Source organism: Mesocricetus auratus, unplaced genomic scaffold (genome assembly GCF_017639785.1).
Source record: "Mesocricetus auratus isolate SY011 unplaced genomic scaffold, BCM_Maur_2.0 Super-Scaffold_100007, whole genome shotgun sequence".
NCBI classification, from domain to species: domain Eukaryota; kingdom Metazoa; phylum Chordata; class Mammalia; order Rodentia; family Cricetidae; genus Mesocricetus; species Mesocricetus auratus.
Genome location: NW_024429191.1, coordinates 3,463,102 through 3,480,047, shown reverse-complemented (window position 1 = coordinate 3,480,047; position 16,946 = coordinate 3,463,102). Strand labels below are relative to the sequence as shown.

Sequence of the window (16,946 nt, the reverse complement as noted above, 5' to 3'; positions counted from 1 at the left end):
TCCCTGGGTAGCCTCAAGGCTCCCTTCAAACATTTCAACATAGGAATCCCAAGACCTTTCTTTCACATTTACGTATCATCCCAAATGCCACCACATTTACCTACAACCCACCGCATGAACAAGCCCCATTCCCCATCCACGTTCACACAGGTTCCTGTGCACACACAGCCTCACCTTGTTGCACAAAACAAACTTTATTGTGAAAGAGTTGGTTGATGGGGCCAAAAGTCTAGATTTGGGAATCTGTTCTACCCTGCAGGGTCACTAGCACTGGGTCCCTCCTGATCTATAAATTGAAACTCCACATCTGAAGAGAGGGGAGAGAGGCAGATCTTTTCCAATAACACCAATAACCTGCAGTTCCAGAATAGTCTAGAGGCTGAAGTGATGTGGCCACACAGGAAAGGCCCTTTACAAAGGATCCTGTGGGGCAAAGGAATCCAGAGGCCATCCTGCCAGCAGGACTGGGCTGCCAGCTCAGCAGTGGGCAGGGCCCACTAGCAGGTCAACCATACCGAGTGAAAGCAAAGCTGTACCGATAGCTAGGGACAGTGGGGTGACAGAGAAGGGTGTCAATCTCGGGGAGCCTTCCTGGGTCCTAGCAAAGTGGCTTTAGAAGTCTGTTCCTTGGCCCCAAGAGAGGCTATGGGCAGTCAGCCAAGCCTGGAGGGGTAAAAGCCACCTTTGACCTAGTAGCAAAAACATCTGCGAGTAGCCCAATAACAAAATTGTCAAACTGGGTGATGGAGGTGAGCCAGCTGCACAAGACCATCACACACTTAGCCACTTCTTTCTGTTTGTGCAAATGCATGAGGACAACCTGTTTTCGATCCTCGGTGCTAGCCCCTCTTAAATAATGGTGTCTCTCACTGACCTCCAACTCACCAAATAGGCTAGGCTGGCTAGCCTGCAAACCCCAGGTGTCTGCCTGGCCTAGCCTCCCCAGTTCTGGACTACCTAAGTATGCACACCACATCTGGCTTTCTCTGGGGATTGAACTCAAATCCTCCATACACTTTACCCTCTGAGCTGTGTTCCTGATAATCAAAGCTCCAGTCTTTGTCCACTTAAGGTGAACACACACACTCATGCAAAATTAAGACACATCGAGGTCAACAGTGTTCTCCACATAAAAGAAACCTCTGGTCTGGACCACTGGAACCCTACGTCACCCCTGCAGCATTGGTACCCCTGTTCTGACAAGAGATCTCAACTTGATTTCAAAAACCTATTACCCAACTACTTCTATTTTTAAATCACAACTAAAGCCAAAGCCAACCACCAAAAACAAGTCTAAGGAGCAGTTCGTTTGAAACACCTACAAATCTACAGTTCTACAAGCGGGGCAAACAGAGGGCTGTGAGGGAGAGTTTGAGCCATTTAATAAGCCAAGGCATGAAGGTATTAAGAGTTTGAAGCTAGCCTAGGCTATGCAGCAATACAGCAAGACCCTGTCTCAAAAAACAAACAAACCTGGCAGGCAGTACAGTACCTGCTGGCATTTCCAAGGCCCTGGGTTCCCCCCAGCACTGAAGGGGGCGGGGGGCTGCTTAGGCATTTGTCAGAGATGTCTTAAAGAAACCTTGCTTCCCCATCAAAGGTATATTTCTCCAACTCTTAACCTTACAAGGCCATCAGAGTCAAAGTTTTGGGGTTTATGTTAGTAGTGGAACCCAGAGCCCTACACAAGCCTGGTAAGTGCACTTCCACTGAACTACATCCCCAGCCCTTGGTTTTTGTTGCTGTTGTTTTGAGACATGATCACAGCCTAGGCTGGCCTAGAACTCTGGTTCAACCTCCCAAGTGCAGAGATTACAAGGCATGCACCAGCCTGGTTCTGTTTTTAAATAAAACACCACCTTTCCCCTCTGTAAGTCTTCCTGCAGAGGCTTCCTCCTCACCCCACAGCTCTCTTCAGCACTGGCCTAATGATAGGCTTAATACCACAGGGAGGGAGCCTCATATCTGGAAGTAGAAAAGACCAGCATTCCCAGGGGTGGGGTCAGAGCTGAGCCCCTGACTGCTGTGCTAGAGCAGGAGCTCCTAAGGGATGGAGTCTTTCCCACAAGATGGAGACATACCTGTTGCAAAGGCACCAAGAGGCAAAATCCCCTAGAAAGTTCCCTACATACGTAAGCCAGCTTTCCTGGAACTAGCCAGGCTGACAAGCAGAAGATGGGTCTGACCTGGTCCCAAGTTAAGTGGGGCATTGGGTTATGGAAAGTCTCATAGGGCCTGTGGCGACATCCCTCAGGGTGCCAAACAGATCGGGGAAGGAGGTGGTTGTCTTTAGCTCCAGGAGGAGTCCTTATGGGTTTGGTTGACATGGGCGGGGCATTTGGGGAAATAGTGTGCTTGGCCTACCCACCCACCCTGGGCTAGAGCTGCACCCTCTCCACTCAGCCACCGCAGGTCCCTCTCCTTTTCAAATGCTTTTAATGTTTTCAGACAGTGAGAGCTTGTTTGCAAATGGCTAGAGGCTGTGCTGGTGGCTGAGAGCACCCCCTGCCTGCCCACAACTCCCTTCTTCCAGGAAATGCTTGAAAAGGGCCATGCCCACCTTGAGGCCCCATCTCGTGTGGTAGAATGTTATATCCAGGGTGTCCTGCTCCTCCTCCCCCCGTAGTCCCCCTCAAGCCCAGGAGAAGGGGGGTTCTTGCAGGTCCCTAGGAACTGATGACATGCCCGGACCAGGTCTCGTGCTTGGTGCCTGGTGCCAGGTGAGTGATGACCACCTCTACAGCCTGCAGTTTCTCATTCTTGGGCGGGATAGAGCACATCTTATAGGTGACCTCGTCGCCTTCCACTGGAACATACTCCCCTTCCACACTGCAGGAGAGAAAAGAGCAGTCATCAGGGCTGAGATGATGGCTCAGTCTAGAAAGTGCCTGCCTTGCAAACATGAGTACCTGAGTTCAGATCACCAGCACCCATGTTAAAAAAAAAAAAAAAGCTAAAGGCAGAGGGAGAGGGGTGCTAAACAACCCTTTTTCTCAAACCGGAGTTTCAGACTTAGTTGGGGCTTCTGGAGAAAAGGCTCCGCCTCCCATTGGCTGAATGAGATTGAATGTGTGGCCAGGGTGTCGGTCACTTGCCTAGCATGTGCCCCAAGCTTCTAAGTCCCCAGTTCAGCCAGAATGAAACGGGGTGGGCAGAGTGCTTGTGCCAAAGAAGAAAGTCTGGATAGAGGTTCTAGTTGGGGTTCTTAGGAAACCCAAAAGCTATTCAGGAGCCAAACAGGGAAGGTGCTGCTGGGGGTTTTGTGGCCTACACCCTGGAGTCCTGCAGGCTTCCAGACAGGAAGGAAGAGCCTCAGTGAGCAAGTGGCCAGAGAAAGAGCCCAGCCCTGAGCTTCCTTCCTGGAGCAAAAGAAACAGCCCCCAGCCTCACCAGGCTACTCCCCTGAGGAGGCCAACACATTGTCCAATCCCAGGGACACTCTCTCCACAGGCCAGGCCCAGGACATTCAGACCCGCCATGGACCACCACCCACTTACACATACCAGGCCCAGCTGTCTTCACCCTACCCCAGCATCTGTGGTAAACATACACCCAAGATCTTACACAATTCATAGACATGCCCAGTCACTGTCACACAGACTGCCGTGCAGCCTCACACACTCCACACACTCTTCCCTCCCAGCACCTTTCCATCACTCTGTCCTATGCAGCATAGGCCAGGACCACACCCCCTGCCCCAGCCCAGACCTCCAGATATGCTACAGTGAACTCACTCAGAGATGTGCAGGAAGATGTCAGGGCCACCATCAGCTGGGGTGATGAAGCCGTGGCCCTTGGACCGGCAGAAGCATTTACAGACTCCTTTGTAGACAGGGCCCTGTGAAGCCCGCACCGTCCTGACAGACAGGGAGATGTGAGGGGGCATCTATCAGTCCTTTACAACCATCACCCACGCCCCCGGATCTACTCTCCCTGCTTTGCCTCAGGGAGGCCTCGCTAGGACCACCGTGTATAGTCACATAGGCTTTGTGTACAACCCTAACTGTAGAAATGTCTGGATAACCTTGGCACATTTTCTCAGGCCTGTCTGTCCATCTGGAAACAGAGCTGAGAGAAGATAGTTGGGAACATCCCTTCAAAAACTGTTAGTGAGCTCTAGCATCTACTCACAGGGCCTTAAATCTACATCTGCTAGTGGCTGCTACCCAGACACTGTCCCTGCCATACAACTGAGGAAGTCAAGGTCTCCTGGGGAAGAGGCCTCTGTGGTTAAAGCCAGGTGGGGGGCGGGGCGGGGCACTCCCACGGGTGCTCTGAGGTTAGCACCTGAGTTTGAAGGCACCTTTGAGTTTCCTCACTAGCACTTCTCCCAGGACTCTCCAGGAGATGCCCGGAGAATGGACCCTGCCGGCTCTGGTAGCTGCCCCCATTCTGGGAATTGTGTGTGGCCAGCCTGAGACTTACGCTGAGAAGGTCCTTGTCCTGCGGGTGGGCAGAGGGCTAGGAACCACGTTGCCCCGAAGCGGGGATGGAGAACGATCCCGGGCCCGAGGAGTATCCAATAGCCCGACAGAACTCTGATGCGTTGGGGGCTGTGGCGGCGGGGGAGGTTCAGATGACATAGCTGACCTACAGAGAGAAGGGGGCTCTTAGGGCTCTGCCTCAGGCCTAGACAGGGCACAGCCGCTCCGGGAGGCTCACTCTAGGTCACCTTGTCTGTAGCCACACCTTGGCTCAGGTGTCTGCTCGGGTGCCAGCACTGGGCTCCCATAGCAACTACAGGCCTCCACTGTTTAAGAAAATGCCAGGTCATGTGTAGGCCGATAGCACACTCAGTGAAATACTTGTCACACAAGCAGGAGACCCCAGGTTTGATCCCCACAATCCATGTAGAGTAGAAAAGCCTGGTGCGGGGCTGGAGAGATGGCTCAGCTGTTAAGCATGCTTACTGCTCTTGAAGAGGACCCGAGTTCAGTTTCATATCGGACAGTTCACAGCCACCTGTGATTCCAGCTCCAGGGGATCTGATGCCCTTTCCAGTCTGCATCTGCAGTCACGTGCACAAACCCACACAGACCACATACGTACATAGTTAAACAAATCTTTTTGGTTTGTCAAGATAAGGTTTCTCTGTGTAGCCTCGGCTGTCCTGGAACTCACTCGAGACCAGGCTGGCCTCAGACTACCATCTGCCTCTGCCTCCCAACTGCTAGAATTAAAGGTGTGTCCCACCATGGCCTACCTGATAAGTCATTTAAAAGCTTAAGATTGTGGTAGGCACTTGTAATCCCAGCACTGGGAAAGCAGAGGCTGGTTGGCCATCTAGCCTAGCCTAATCAGGGAGCCCCAGGTCTCAAAAAACACCTGGAAGGGGCTTTCAAGATGGCTCAGCAGTGAAGAGTTCAATTCCCAGCAACCACATGGTGGCTCACAACCATCTACATCCTGATCTGATGCCCTCTTCTAGCATTACATACAGATAGAGCGCTCATATACATAAAAAAAAATAAATCTTTAAAAAACACCTGGAAGAATAACAGTGGATATTATTCTCTGGACACACACAGGGTTGGGTATATGTCAGGTAACTCCCTATGGTAACCCCTCTACGTCCCCAACACAGACATTACCATGCTTAGGACACTCAGTAAATATTGTGAGAGGAGGTGGTGCCATCAGCAGGGCTTCAGTGCCAAAAGCACAGGTCAATACCCCCATTCCCTTCCTACTCTGCCCCCTACCTGCAAGCACTCTCCCTCAGGAGACTGCGGAGCATAGCGAGGGTAGTTCACACCCCTGTGTGGCTCCCTGGGGATAGGAGCTCACAGCCAGGTGGGTTACCACTAAAAAAAGGTCCCCAGAGAAGGAACACTCCCAGCAAATACACACCTAGCCCCAGGCACTACTCCCTGCCAGGAGACCCAGTTCTCTCAGTGACCCCTCAGAGGCATGGAATTCAGGCAAAAGTTGAAGGCAGTGGCTCTTGTAGGCCAACCCACACCCAGGGGTAGGAAATGGAGTGAGGCAAAGGGACCACTGTGAGTTCAAGGCAGTATGGACTACATCGAGACCGACAGTTAAAGGGGGTAGGGCTGAAGAGATGGCTCAGTGGTTAAGGCGGCTGTTCTTCCAGAGGCTCAATTATTCCCAGAAACCACATGGTAGCTCACACCCATCTGTAATGGGATCTGATTCCCTCTTCTGATGTGCATGAAGACAGGTCACTCATATACATTAAATAAATATTAAAAGATGATGGGCAGCATGGCATTGTACACAAGTGGCCCCAGGAAAGGGCAAGACCAACCAGCCTTGGGTCAAGGTCAAGAACTGCCACCCTTAGATAAGTTCTTTCCCTTTCCTAGACTCGGAGTCAAACTCAAGGGTGTATCTCGGCATCGTCTCAGGGAGGAAGATTGTGACAGCAAAGCCAAACTAGGGCTAAGGGAGCCAATGGGACAGGAACAGGCCTGAGCAGGTTTGTGTGGCCCTGTGATTGATCTGTCAAACATAAAGGAGCTGTCTTCTAAGCAGCCCAGCTATAGTTTGATTTTTTTGTTTTGTTTTTAGGGTCTCCTATAGCCCATACAGCCCTCAACCTCCAGTGCTAGGATTACAGCTGTGTATTACCATGTCCAATTTATGTGGTGCTGTGGATCGAACCCAGGGCTCTGTGCACTCTACGAAAGCACTCTACAGCTGAGCTGCATCTCCAGCCTCCTCAGCTCTAGGCACCCTGGGCCCCAGCTCATGGTCAGACTCTTCCCGTTTATAGTGACTCCACGGCCCCAGGGCTGAGGTTTCACCGGCAGTACCCAGAAAAAGGTCCTCTTGCTTCAGCTCCAACCCTCCACCTTGGAGTCCTGGGGCTCAGGGGAAGGAGGTATGCAAGGCCAGGGTGCCTCTTTCCCCAAAGATTCAGACTTCTCCGTATGCCCTGCCCCTCTGGGGACTCAGTCCTGCCTGGCTGGAAAGATATCACTGGCCAGCCTTCCAGAGAAGTGACACTGCTACCTACTGACCTCTTCTTGGCTGTGGCCCCAGCCAGGCAGGACCACAAGTTCAGAGCAGCCCCCACCTTGAAGGGTCCTGGCTGCTGGCCTGCTGGTCAGGTCTCCAGCGCAGGTCATAGAGTGCTAGAATGTTCCAATACCAGGAATTCTGCGAAGAAGGCTGGCCCAGAGAGGGAGAGGGGGGGCCCCACCCAGGCCTCCCAGGCCAGCAGTGGGGGACGATCATGGGGTCTGATGACATCAGCATGAGGAAGAGAACTGCCCTTCTCCCTTCTAACCAGTCTCCCTGGGCTCTCTCCTCCCCTCCTCCACCAAAGTCAAGGACACTGAGTTCAAATCTTCCCACCTGTCAACTGAGTGATCATTAGGATCATTAGAGACTCAGCCTCTCAGGGCCTCAGTTTTTGTATCTGAGAAATGGGAATTGTCCCAGCTTCACACAAATCATGACAATGAAATGAAATAAAACATGTAAGCACTGAGGGGACAGCTCTGCCCAGAACAAGCAGGTAACAAGCACAGGCTACAAGCATTGCCGTAAACTGCAATCACAAAGCCACTCATAAGCCTATCCGATACCTGCTACAGGAGACACAGGGCAGAACCTGGAGCCAGAGCAGGTGGTGGGACCGCAGACTGCCGAAAGGCCGCTAACGAAAGGGAGAAGTAAGGGAGTGCAAGATGGACCTGGGATACCAGAAACAGACACCTGAGGAACAGTGGGAGAAGCCAGGGGCTGTGCTCGCCGGTGGTAACACGAGCACTTTGGAGGCTAAGGCAAAAGGATCCTCTGGGCCAGCCTGGGCTAGAGACCGAGAGATCTGGGCTACCCTAGGCTAGAGAGACCCTCTCAAGAAAAGAGGCAGGGGAGGCTGTTCTGGGTACAGGCAGCAGGGAGTGGGTTGGGCCTGCTGTAGCTCTAAGCCAGGGAGGCGTGGGAGTGGGGCAGGGGCAGGAAGTACGGCTCAGAGGGCAGGGCCACACCAGGAAGCAAGTTGCATCACCATGGCTGTCATCATCGTGTCTTCCCTGCTTTGCACCTTCTGCCTGTGTGCTCCCTTATCACACCCACCTCTCCAGGCTGATGAGAAAAGACCCGAAGGGGTCGTCCTCACTCTCCACTCAAGTCCTCACACCTCAAATCCAGCTTCTTCCTGGGAAAGGCCTTGGGAAGCCACGGCCTTCAGTGGACATCACACTGGATCCCAACACAAGGGTCCCTCAACATCCCAGCTCAGGGCCTGGCACAGGCCAGGCTCTTGGGAACCCCTGGCGTGTTCCGAGTGCCACACTCACTGTAACCACAGTGGACGGAACTGAAACACAGAGATGAAGTGACTGAGGTAGGGTGGGAGCTGGGAGAGCGCCCTGGGAGACCCCCAAGGCTGCTCCACTACCCAAACCAGCCACTCGCAAGCCTGAGAGGAAGCTGGCCTAGTCAGAGCCAGCCCACCCAGCTGGCCCAGAAAGGGGCCAAAGTTCAGCTGGGGTGGGGTAGGGGCGTCCAGGAGGCTTCTCTGGCCCTGCATACACACCAGGACACAGCCTACAGCAGCAGTCTGTAGCTTACAGCTGAAACAGCCCCGGCTCCCACGGTCATCCATAGCTTAGGCCATCTCCCTGCCCTCTGCCTGCTCTCTCAGCAACACCAGGTGTGGCCCTGGAAAAGACGTGTGTGGCCCACTCTACATGACGCTCTACTTGGGGAGGGGGGGCTAAAGCTCTTGCCTGCAGGGGCTCTGGGCAAGACCCTGGTGAGCCTCTGCTGGAGGCAAATTCTGACAAAATGAAATGGCCAAGATGTTGTCATGACTGCCAAACTAGGTACACACATGTGTTTATCTGTGTGTGACTATGTATAATGTGTACATGTATGTGCATATGGGGCAGGTTTACGAACATGAACACACATCTGCCTATCAGTATATCCCCAAGTGGATATGGATATATATCTACTTGGGGAGCAGGGGCAGGGTGCACACATCTGTGTGTGCACAAACTCTGGATGGGAAAACAATGCCCCCCTCCTCCCCCCCCCTTTCCCCTTTTTCGAGACAAAGTCTCATGTAGCCAGGCTGGATGCAGTCCGGGCCTCCTGAATCTTAGGCAAGCACTCTGCCAACCGAACCACATCCTCAGCTGTGGACATCATGCCAGCACTACCCTCAGATACCAGCAGAAAGCCAGAGCCTTCTAACCCTCGGTGGGGTGGGGACAAGCCCTCTGCCAGACAAGCCCAGGCCAGGGAGAGGCCCAGGCCCTGGGGGTAGGATGCCACACCCACCTGACTGTCCACCAGTCAGCCTCTTATCCTGAGAAATGTGGCAAAGGGGGCCTCTAGCCGAAAATAGACGGGGAATTTTCCATAGGCCTTATAGCAAGTCCTGGAAGATTCTGGAAGTGCAACTGGACACCAAGCTGGCCTCCTCAGCCTCTCCAAAGCCCATCCCAAAATCTAGTCCCTATACTCACTTGCCAGGCCCAGCACCTGTGCTTTTGATCTTAAAAGTCCCCAGCTTCCACTCCCTTCTCAGGTTTTTGGGGGATGGGGTCTTACACTTCGTAGCCCAAGTTGTCCTCAAACTCACGGCAATCCTCCTACCTCAGCCTCCCTAACACTAGGATTATAGGTGTGTTGTGAGCCATCACACCCAGCTGGGAAAATCCTCTGAGCTAGGGAGTCAGGTGCCGAGCGGGTTACACTGTAGCGAGAGGGAGTGTGATTCACGGTTTCTCAAAGGCAGGAAAATGGGGACTCAAAGAACAAGAACTTGGGCAAGCTAGAGGCTTCATTCTTGGGTGAAGCCTGTCCTGCACACTGGCTTGTCTAGAATCTTGTGTGGGTTTGCAGCCAGGGAAGGCTACTGCTAGACACTGCACTGGGACATTTTCCAGCCCAGAGCCTGGCCACTGCTGACAGGGAGGGGGGCTAAAGACTCACGTCACTCAGGCAAAGGGACAGAGCAGACCACTGGAACTTCAGAGACCCTGCCATGGAGGGGGAAGCCAGAGCTTTTTCTAATGTCCCCTTTCTGCCAGCCTCACTTCATCTCCCTGCCCCATGGGAAAACTGACCACAGATTCAGCAGCTGGGGCTTCTCACACATCAGTGCCCCCCAGGAATCTCTGGCCAATGTCCAAAAGCAAACTCCAGCTCCACAGATGTGGGCGGAGTTAACACGGCTTTGCTTAGTCAGTTGGGATGGGTGGTTGGTTGCCTTTCTAGTGCTGGGAAACTAGATCTCTGCTGGCACTGAGCTGCTCCCCCAGCCTCAGAGACTGCCACTAAACTACCCAGCTCCCAAGAGGCAGGCCCTCTGGGGGAGGGGACACACGTGGACAGAGGCATTCACCCAGCACATGCAAACTGCACAGGGCCAGGGCTCCAGGAGATTGCAAGGTTCATCTTCACCCCCACCCCTGCCAGGCCACAGTCTAACAGAAAAGAGCCCATAGCCCAGGACAGAGAAGGAATGACCGGCTGAACTGGACACCGGAATCCTGGAAGGCACTGGAGCAGAGAAGGAGCCTGAGGCTCCCCGTTGCCAGCCGGGCTGGCTAGCCACATGCTGCTCCATTGTTCTGGGAAGAGTGAATTCAGTGCGACGAGGAGGGAGGGATACCAGGGGCGGGGCCATGAAACAGAGAAGAGCAAACAGCCAGGGATGAGGAGAGACTGACTACCCGGGTCCCTCCAGCAGCACAACTAGGGAACCCGCCCTTGCCCTCGAGTGCCGGGAAGCTGGAAGCTCCAGGAACCAAAAGCAGTCCCTCCCAATGTCACCTCAAGAACTCCCCCAGGAATACCCATCCACAGGACAGAGGCCACCACTGCCCTAGGTCTCTACTCGAGAGTCCAAGGCCAAGTGGACCCTGCTCTCCACCAAACCTAGCCTTGAATTCCTCCTCCCAACATTCTGCTCCATCCTCCCGGTTTCACCCCCCTCCCAGCCTCTCATAGACCCACTAGTTCCCTGCCTTGGTTTGGACAGGGACCATGCAGTATCCAGTAGCTGAACTCGAAGCCACAATGCAGAGCAGGTGAGCTTAATCAATAATAGTGTCCCCCATGGTGTGCATGGTCCCACAGCTGCCAGATATGGGGCACAAACCAAATTCTCGCCCTAGCACTCAGTAGGACAAAGAAAGCCAATTCCCCCCTAACCCCAGACTGGGCCTAACAGCTTACTTGATCCCAACACAGCAAAGATTCTGGTCTCACCCTGGGGGGGGGAGTCAGGCAAGTGGGGGATGTAAAGGCACATGGTGGCATTCAGGTTGTCACCCAAGAGTAGATGGTGGAGGGATGCCAGACTGTGAGCAGCCCCATCCCAGAGCAGGGGGTGGCAGAGCTGAGGCTTAAAGGACCACTTAGGGACAGTGTACAGAGTCACAAAGCAGCTAGAGAAGGAAGGCCCTGTTGAAAAGTTTGAGTCCAACAGGACAAAAAATAAAAACGTGGGACAATTTTAAACAGAGATTTGTGGATTATTTTTAAACACTGTTTTTGTTTAACTGGTTTGGGTTTTCAGGGAGGGTCTTGCTATACTGACAGTTCTTTCTGCCTTAGTCTCCCAAATGCTGGGAATTACAGGTGTAAGCATTTACAAAAGCTGGCCTTGAACTTGTTGAGGAGCCAAGGATGACCCTGAGCTCCTGAATCCTACCTTTCCACCTCCCCGGTGTGGTACTGCAAGCATAGCCCAGCACTACTGATTTAATGAACCATTTTTCACACTCTCCCTCTGGCTTCAGCTTGGAGAACAAACAAGACTGTTCTTGGCCATAGGCAAAGAATAGCAGAATAGCCAGGAGGAATAAAAAGTAGCTCCTATTTCTCCGGGCACTTGGGCTAGCCAGCTCCTTCTATTCCCCCACACACACACATTTCTGGTAGTCAAGGTTATTTATGTATTCCAGGAGGCAGAGGCGGCCTCCTATTTTGCAAAGAGGCACCTCCACCTTTCAGAACGTAGACCCTGCAGGAGAGAGCTGATATACAGCTCACCCCGCACAGACCTACACTGCAATCCCAGAAAAGCTGTGGGATCACAGCCTGGCTTTTTTTAAATAAAAATCAAAACCTAACCTCGTATTTCCGGCCTGTAAGGGCCGCCAGCGCCAGTGAAGTTTTCCTCTGCTCCCTAGCCCCCGCCCCCCATCCCGGCGCAAACACCAAGCGAGCGCGCCCAGCCGCTCCTCCACCCCAGAAGAGGCCAACCGCGAGGGGCCAGGGAGGCTCCCCCTCTCCCGTCCTGGCTACTGTCCCGCCGCCCAGCATGCAGCTGGCAAGGCCCGGCCCGTCGGGGACCGCTCCGCCTCCAGCTAGCAGTGAGTTCCCAGCACCTCCAGCCCGCCGGAAAGCACGGGGGAGGGAGCGCCGCCCACGCACAAAAACAGGTGGCCTAGCGGTAAGTACCAACCAAAGTCCCGCAGGGACAGCTCCTACCGCGGTCACACCTACCTGTGTTCCCTTAGGGATGGTGAGTAACCCGCGCTCCCCAAACTGGCCTGGGCGACTGGGGCATGTCCTGGGAGGGATCCAGAGCTGAGCTTGAGAGCCATAAGGCCCCGCAGTGGGGTATCAGGAGAGCAGAGCAAACCTCGGTCCCATCCCCGGGGATCCCGTGCTCCACCAAGCCCTTCCCTTGAGTCCCGGGAACAACCCCTTACCTGGCGACACGTTCGACTCGTCCAGCTGCTGGGCTCTGACTACAAGAGAGCTGGGCGTGGGCGTGGCCACGGAGCTGGGCGGGGTACTGAGCCACGCCCCTGAGGCTTCCAGCCAATGGATGCGCGACCCGGAACGCGGGACTGGGCCAGCTGGGAGGGAGATGAGCCGGGCGCAGCTGCTGCCGCGGGACCTTTGTGTTGACGCCCTGTGGGCGCGAGAGGGGGATGCGCGCGGGGGACTCGGCCTAGGGCAGGAGGTGTCCTCCTCACACGCGGCTGCGGACGCCCAATGTGCGTCCTGGGGAAGTAGCACAATCGGGTCTCCGCGTACCGTGCCTGTCCCTCCCCAGCACAAGCCAGCCCTACCTACCCTTGACTCGAGATAAGCGAGCGCCTGGGTTTTTGCAGAAACTAAGAGATAAATTAAAGGCGAGAGACAGAAAGAGAAACATCAAAACAAGGGAGGAGGGAAGCTGTTGTTGTGTTCTTTTTCTATTTGCTAATTCATTCTCCGTTGGCTGATTTTTGAGACAGGCTGGCCCCAGTCTCCCTAATGGATTTGGAGTGGGTGGTGGGCACTAACCCCAGCTGTTTTCATTTTTCCTTTCTACTGAGTTTCATTTCACACCTTTTATCTGTGGAGGTAAAGGGTGTTGCTTTCAATTTGCAGAAGAAGAAACTGAGGCACAGAGACGTGCTGTGGTCTATCTCCACAGCCAAAATGGAGAGCAGGCCCTCCGCCTGACCCCAGGGTCAGATTCATATTTACAAGGCATGGGCAAGAGGTACCCTATAGGTGTGGCGGTCACACACTCCAGGAGTCCAGGTGATATTTCGTCCCTGCTGAAACCCTCTAACCCCACCCCCAGAGAATGCTGAATCATCTCGAAAACTAACAAAGCTAATGGCTCAGATAAGAAGGGATCTGGCTCTCCCGTCTGGCGTCTTCGGTGAGACTAGGAAATGGTACAGTCACCTTGGAAGAAGAAAAGGCAGATCTAATAGTTAAAACCTATCCCATTCCCAGGCATGTGCCCGAGAGAATTGAAGTGCATAGTCACACAAACCTTGCCATATGCAGCTGTGGTCAGTTTTATTTATTTATTTTTGAAGCAGAGTTGCATGTATGATATTCATGAGGCAGTAGTTTCATGTATGATAGTTAACCATGCTTGTTACCTTTACCGAATCTGCAGTCACCTAAGAGCCAAGCCTTTGGGCACATTTTCTTGTTTAGGAAAATTGAAGTGAGAAGAGCCACCCTAGCTGTAGGCAGTAGCAGTAAAACCTTTTGCTTTGCCAGATTGCTTTCCTGTCTCAATGATAAGTGCATCTACTCTGTTGCTGTTGCTGTTACCACCTCCTTCAGTGACATCAGAACCCAGCATCTTCCACCTTGCAATCTGGACTAAAGACCAGGCTCTCCTGAAATCCTCGAGATGTTGAATGCGAGGGTTGGCATTCTGGTCTTCTTCTATTACTCTCCACCTTATTGTTTGCAGCAGGATCTCTCATTAATCCAGAATCTTGCCATTTCAGCTAGGCTAACTGACCAGTAAGCTCTTGGGATTTACTTGTCTCAACCCCAGTACCGGGCTTGCAGGTACATACAGCCACATCTGGCTATTATGTGATGCTGAGTATCCCACCCAGATCCTGTTGCCTGAACAAAGTCATTTCTCCCCAGCCCTGTGATATTCTGGTCCACGTCACTTTATGTCAGGCTCTGTGCTGGACATTGGAGATACGAAGTAAGCACCCAGCTTGTCTCCATCCCGGAGGGCAGAGACTTGGAAAAACACTAGGCTGGAGGTCCTGCAGAACACTAGACACAGTCATGGAGACATCCAAGGGGATCTTGACCTAAACTCATTTCTCCTTTCTCTCCTGTTTCCCTTTCTCACATACTCATGGTTCAGCACTACACTCTAGGGGATGTTTAAGGCACACAAAGTGCTGGGCGGAGCCTCTTCCCCCTAAAGGGCTCTTGTTCCTGAGAACCAGGGCCAAGGATATGGAGCAGGTTCAGGGCCTACAGATGGGGCTTCCAACACTACACCCATACTTGTATCTATGGAACTAAGGACATATACAGGGCCAGACCCTAACTCTACCTAACTGGAAACCCAACCAGTTTTTATTCCTAATTCTAAAATTGAGGTTCAAAAGTATGTGGATTTTCCAGGGAGGCTGGGGCCAGCTGGGCTGGGCTGGCTCAGAACCACACCATGTCCATGGTGTGGGACACTGTGACTCAGGAGTCACAACCTCCTTCTTCCAGGTCCTCTGAACTCAGGCATCCAATTCAGAAACATGAAGCCACTGCCAATATTCACACTTTTTTCTTTATTTTTATTAGGTGGACTCTCATGGCCCATACTATCTTCAAACTCATTATGTCGCTGAGGGTAAACTAGGATTTCTAATCCTCCTAACCTGGAACTCAAAACAATCTTCCTGCCTCAGAATTCTGATTCCTGAGATTGCAAGCAAGCATATGCCACCATGCCTTGGTTCCCCAAATTCTTATTCTGTTGTGTGTGTGTGTGTGTGTGTGTGTGTGTGTGTACTTGACATAAGGTAGAGTCATCAGAGAGGAAGGAGCCTCAGCTGAGGAAATGCCTCAGTGAGACCCAGCTGGAAGGCATTTTCTCAATTAGAGACCAATGGGGGAGGCCCATGGTGGGTAGTGCCAACCCTGGGCTGCTGGTCCTGGGTTCTAGAAGAAAGTAGACTGAGCAAACCATGGGAAGCGGCATCCTCCACAGCTTCTACGTCAGCTCCTGGCTCCAGGATCCTGCCCTATTTGAGTTCCTGCCCTGACTTGCTTTGGTGATGAACAGAAATGTGGAAGTGTAAGCTGAATAAACCCTTTCCTCCCCGACTTGCTTTTTGGTCATGGTGTTTCATCACAGCAACAGAAACCCGAAAACATGTTGGTACCAGAATAGAAGGGCTATTGCTGTGACAAACCTGACCATATTTTGGGGAGGATTGCAGAAGAACTTTGGGACTTTGGGTCAGAAGAGCCATTGAGTGTTAAGAGCTCTGTGGGGTGTGGCTGTGGGAGCTTGGGAGATAAGAACTTTGAGAACAGAGCCAAGGATGGAGGCCTAGCTTGTGAAGTTTCAGAGGGAAGTTTAAAGATCATCAGCAGGGCAGTGGTAGCACACACCTTTAATTCCAGCACTCAGGAGGCAGTGGCAGGTTGATCTCAGTGAGTTCAAGGCCAGCCTGGTCTACAAAGTGAGTTCCAGGACAGCCAGAACTGTTACACAGAGAAACCCTGTCTTGAAAAACCATTAAAAAAGAAAAAAGAAAAAATTATCAGAACCATTTGTTATTTTGAATTAAGATACTGTGGTTCTGGCTGGGGCTAAAGAGCCAGCTGTGATTAATGAGATACCAAAATTGCTTTGCTGGGATACTTTATACTGGTCGGCTGGAAGTAAGAAATGAGCAGTGATTGAGACCAGCAAGCCGGGCAGGGTGGGAAGCAGGCTTGTGTCACCCTCCAGCTCCCCTCTCTGCAAGCACAGCTTGTCTTCTAAGCTCAGGCAGGCTCTTCTCTACCACTGCTGCTGTTCTTGGGGGTCATCCCATGGTACTGGCATCTCTAAATGCTAGGGTCTTCTGCTGCAACTGGCTGCACTTTGATCAGTGGCCTCTCCTAGGCATTCCTCATCATGCCAAGCCTCAAATTCTCTGCATGACCCCTTCAGTCCTGGCCTTCAACTGCTACTGAGGCTGCACCTTCATCAATGGCCACTCCCGGCCTCTCACAGTGCAAAGGCTCAGCTGCTTTCCATGACCCCTCAAGCCTTCAAAACCAGTACCACCTGGGTGATGGCTTGCACATTACCAAGCCCAGCTGCCAGCAACTTTGGCAGCCTGCGGAACACAACTTCTCTGTATCTCAGCAAACGCTTCCCAGAAGACCGAGAATGGATCCCAGGCATTGGATGGTTGGAATTTGGTTTTGCTTTGATTTGGTTGACTGTGCCTTGTTTTTGCCTCTTGAAGTAAACATGGAGTCCACAGTTGAGAGACTTTGGATTTTAAAACATTGGCTATTTTAAAGGGACTGAATTTTAATGTGTTTGAATTTGTAAAGATTGGGACTTTAAAGTTATGTTTTTAATGTGAGATCTTGGGGATGAATAAGAAAGGGAGGGTTGTGGCTTAATAGTGATTTGTGTGTCAAGCTCACAAATGATCGATTGTACTGGCTAGTTTTGTTTGTCAACTTGACACAAGCTAGAGTCATCAGAGAGGAAGGAGCCTCAGTTGACGCTCCCT

At 52.5% G+C, this 16,946-nt stretch overlaps 1 protein-coding gene and 1 long non-coding RNA gene across 4 annotated transcripts; one reads left to right on the top strand and one right to left on the bottom strand.

Annotated features, from left to right (window-relative positions):
- Positions 1 to 175: 175 nt before the first annotated feature.
- Carhsp1 (calcium regulated heat stable protein 1) lies at positions 176 to 12,799 on the bottom strand. 3 transcript variants are annotated; one of them, XM_005084554.4, is made up of 4 exons: positions 12,648 to 12,799; positions 4,426 to 4,590; positions 3,735 to 3,857; positions 176 to 2,829 (listed from the first exon to the last, which is right to left on the bottom strand). In XM_005084554.4, exons 2-4 carry the CDS (start codon positions 4,581 to 4,583, stop codon positions 2,667 to 2,669), a joined length of 444 nt encoding a protein of 147 aa, XP_005084611.1. In that variant the 5' UTR covers positions 4,584 to 4,590; positions 12,648 to 12,799; the 3' UTR covers positions 176 to 2,666. The 3 variants fall into 3 exon arrangements, with proteins under 3 accessions (XP_005084611.1, XP_021091272.1, XP_040604048.1); XM_021235613.2 differs by lacking the exon at positions 12,648 to 12,799 and adding an exon at positions 12,439 to 12,488; XM_040748114.1 differs by lacking the exon at positions 12,648 to 12,799 and adding an exon at positions 6,984 to 7,098.
- On the top strand, positions 12,201 to 15,531 carry LOC121141244. Its single transcript, XR_005878103.1, has 2 exons — positions 12,201 to 12,385; positions 15,007 to 15,531. It is a non-coding gene; the product is annotated as an uncharacterized LOC121141244 (long non-coding RNA).
- The last annotated feature ends 1,415 nt before the right edge of the window (positions 15,532 to 16,946 follow it).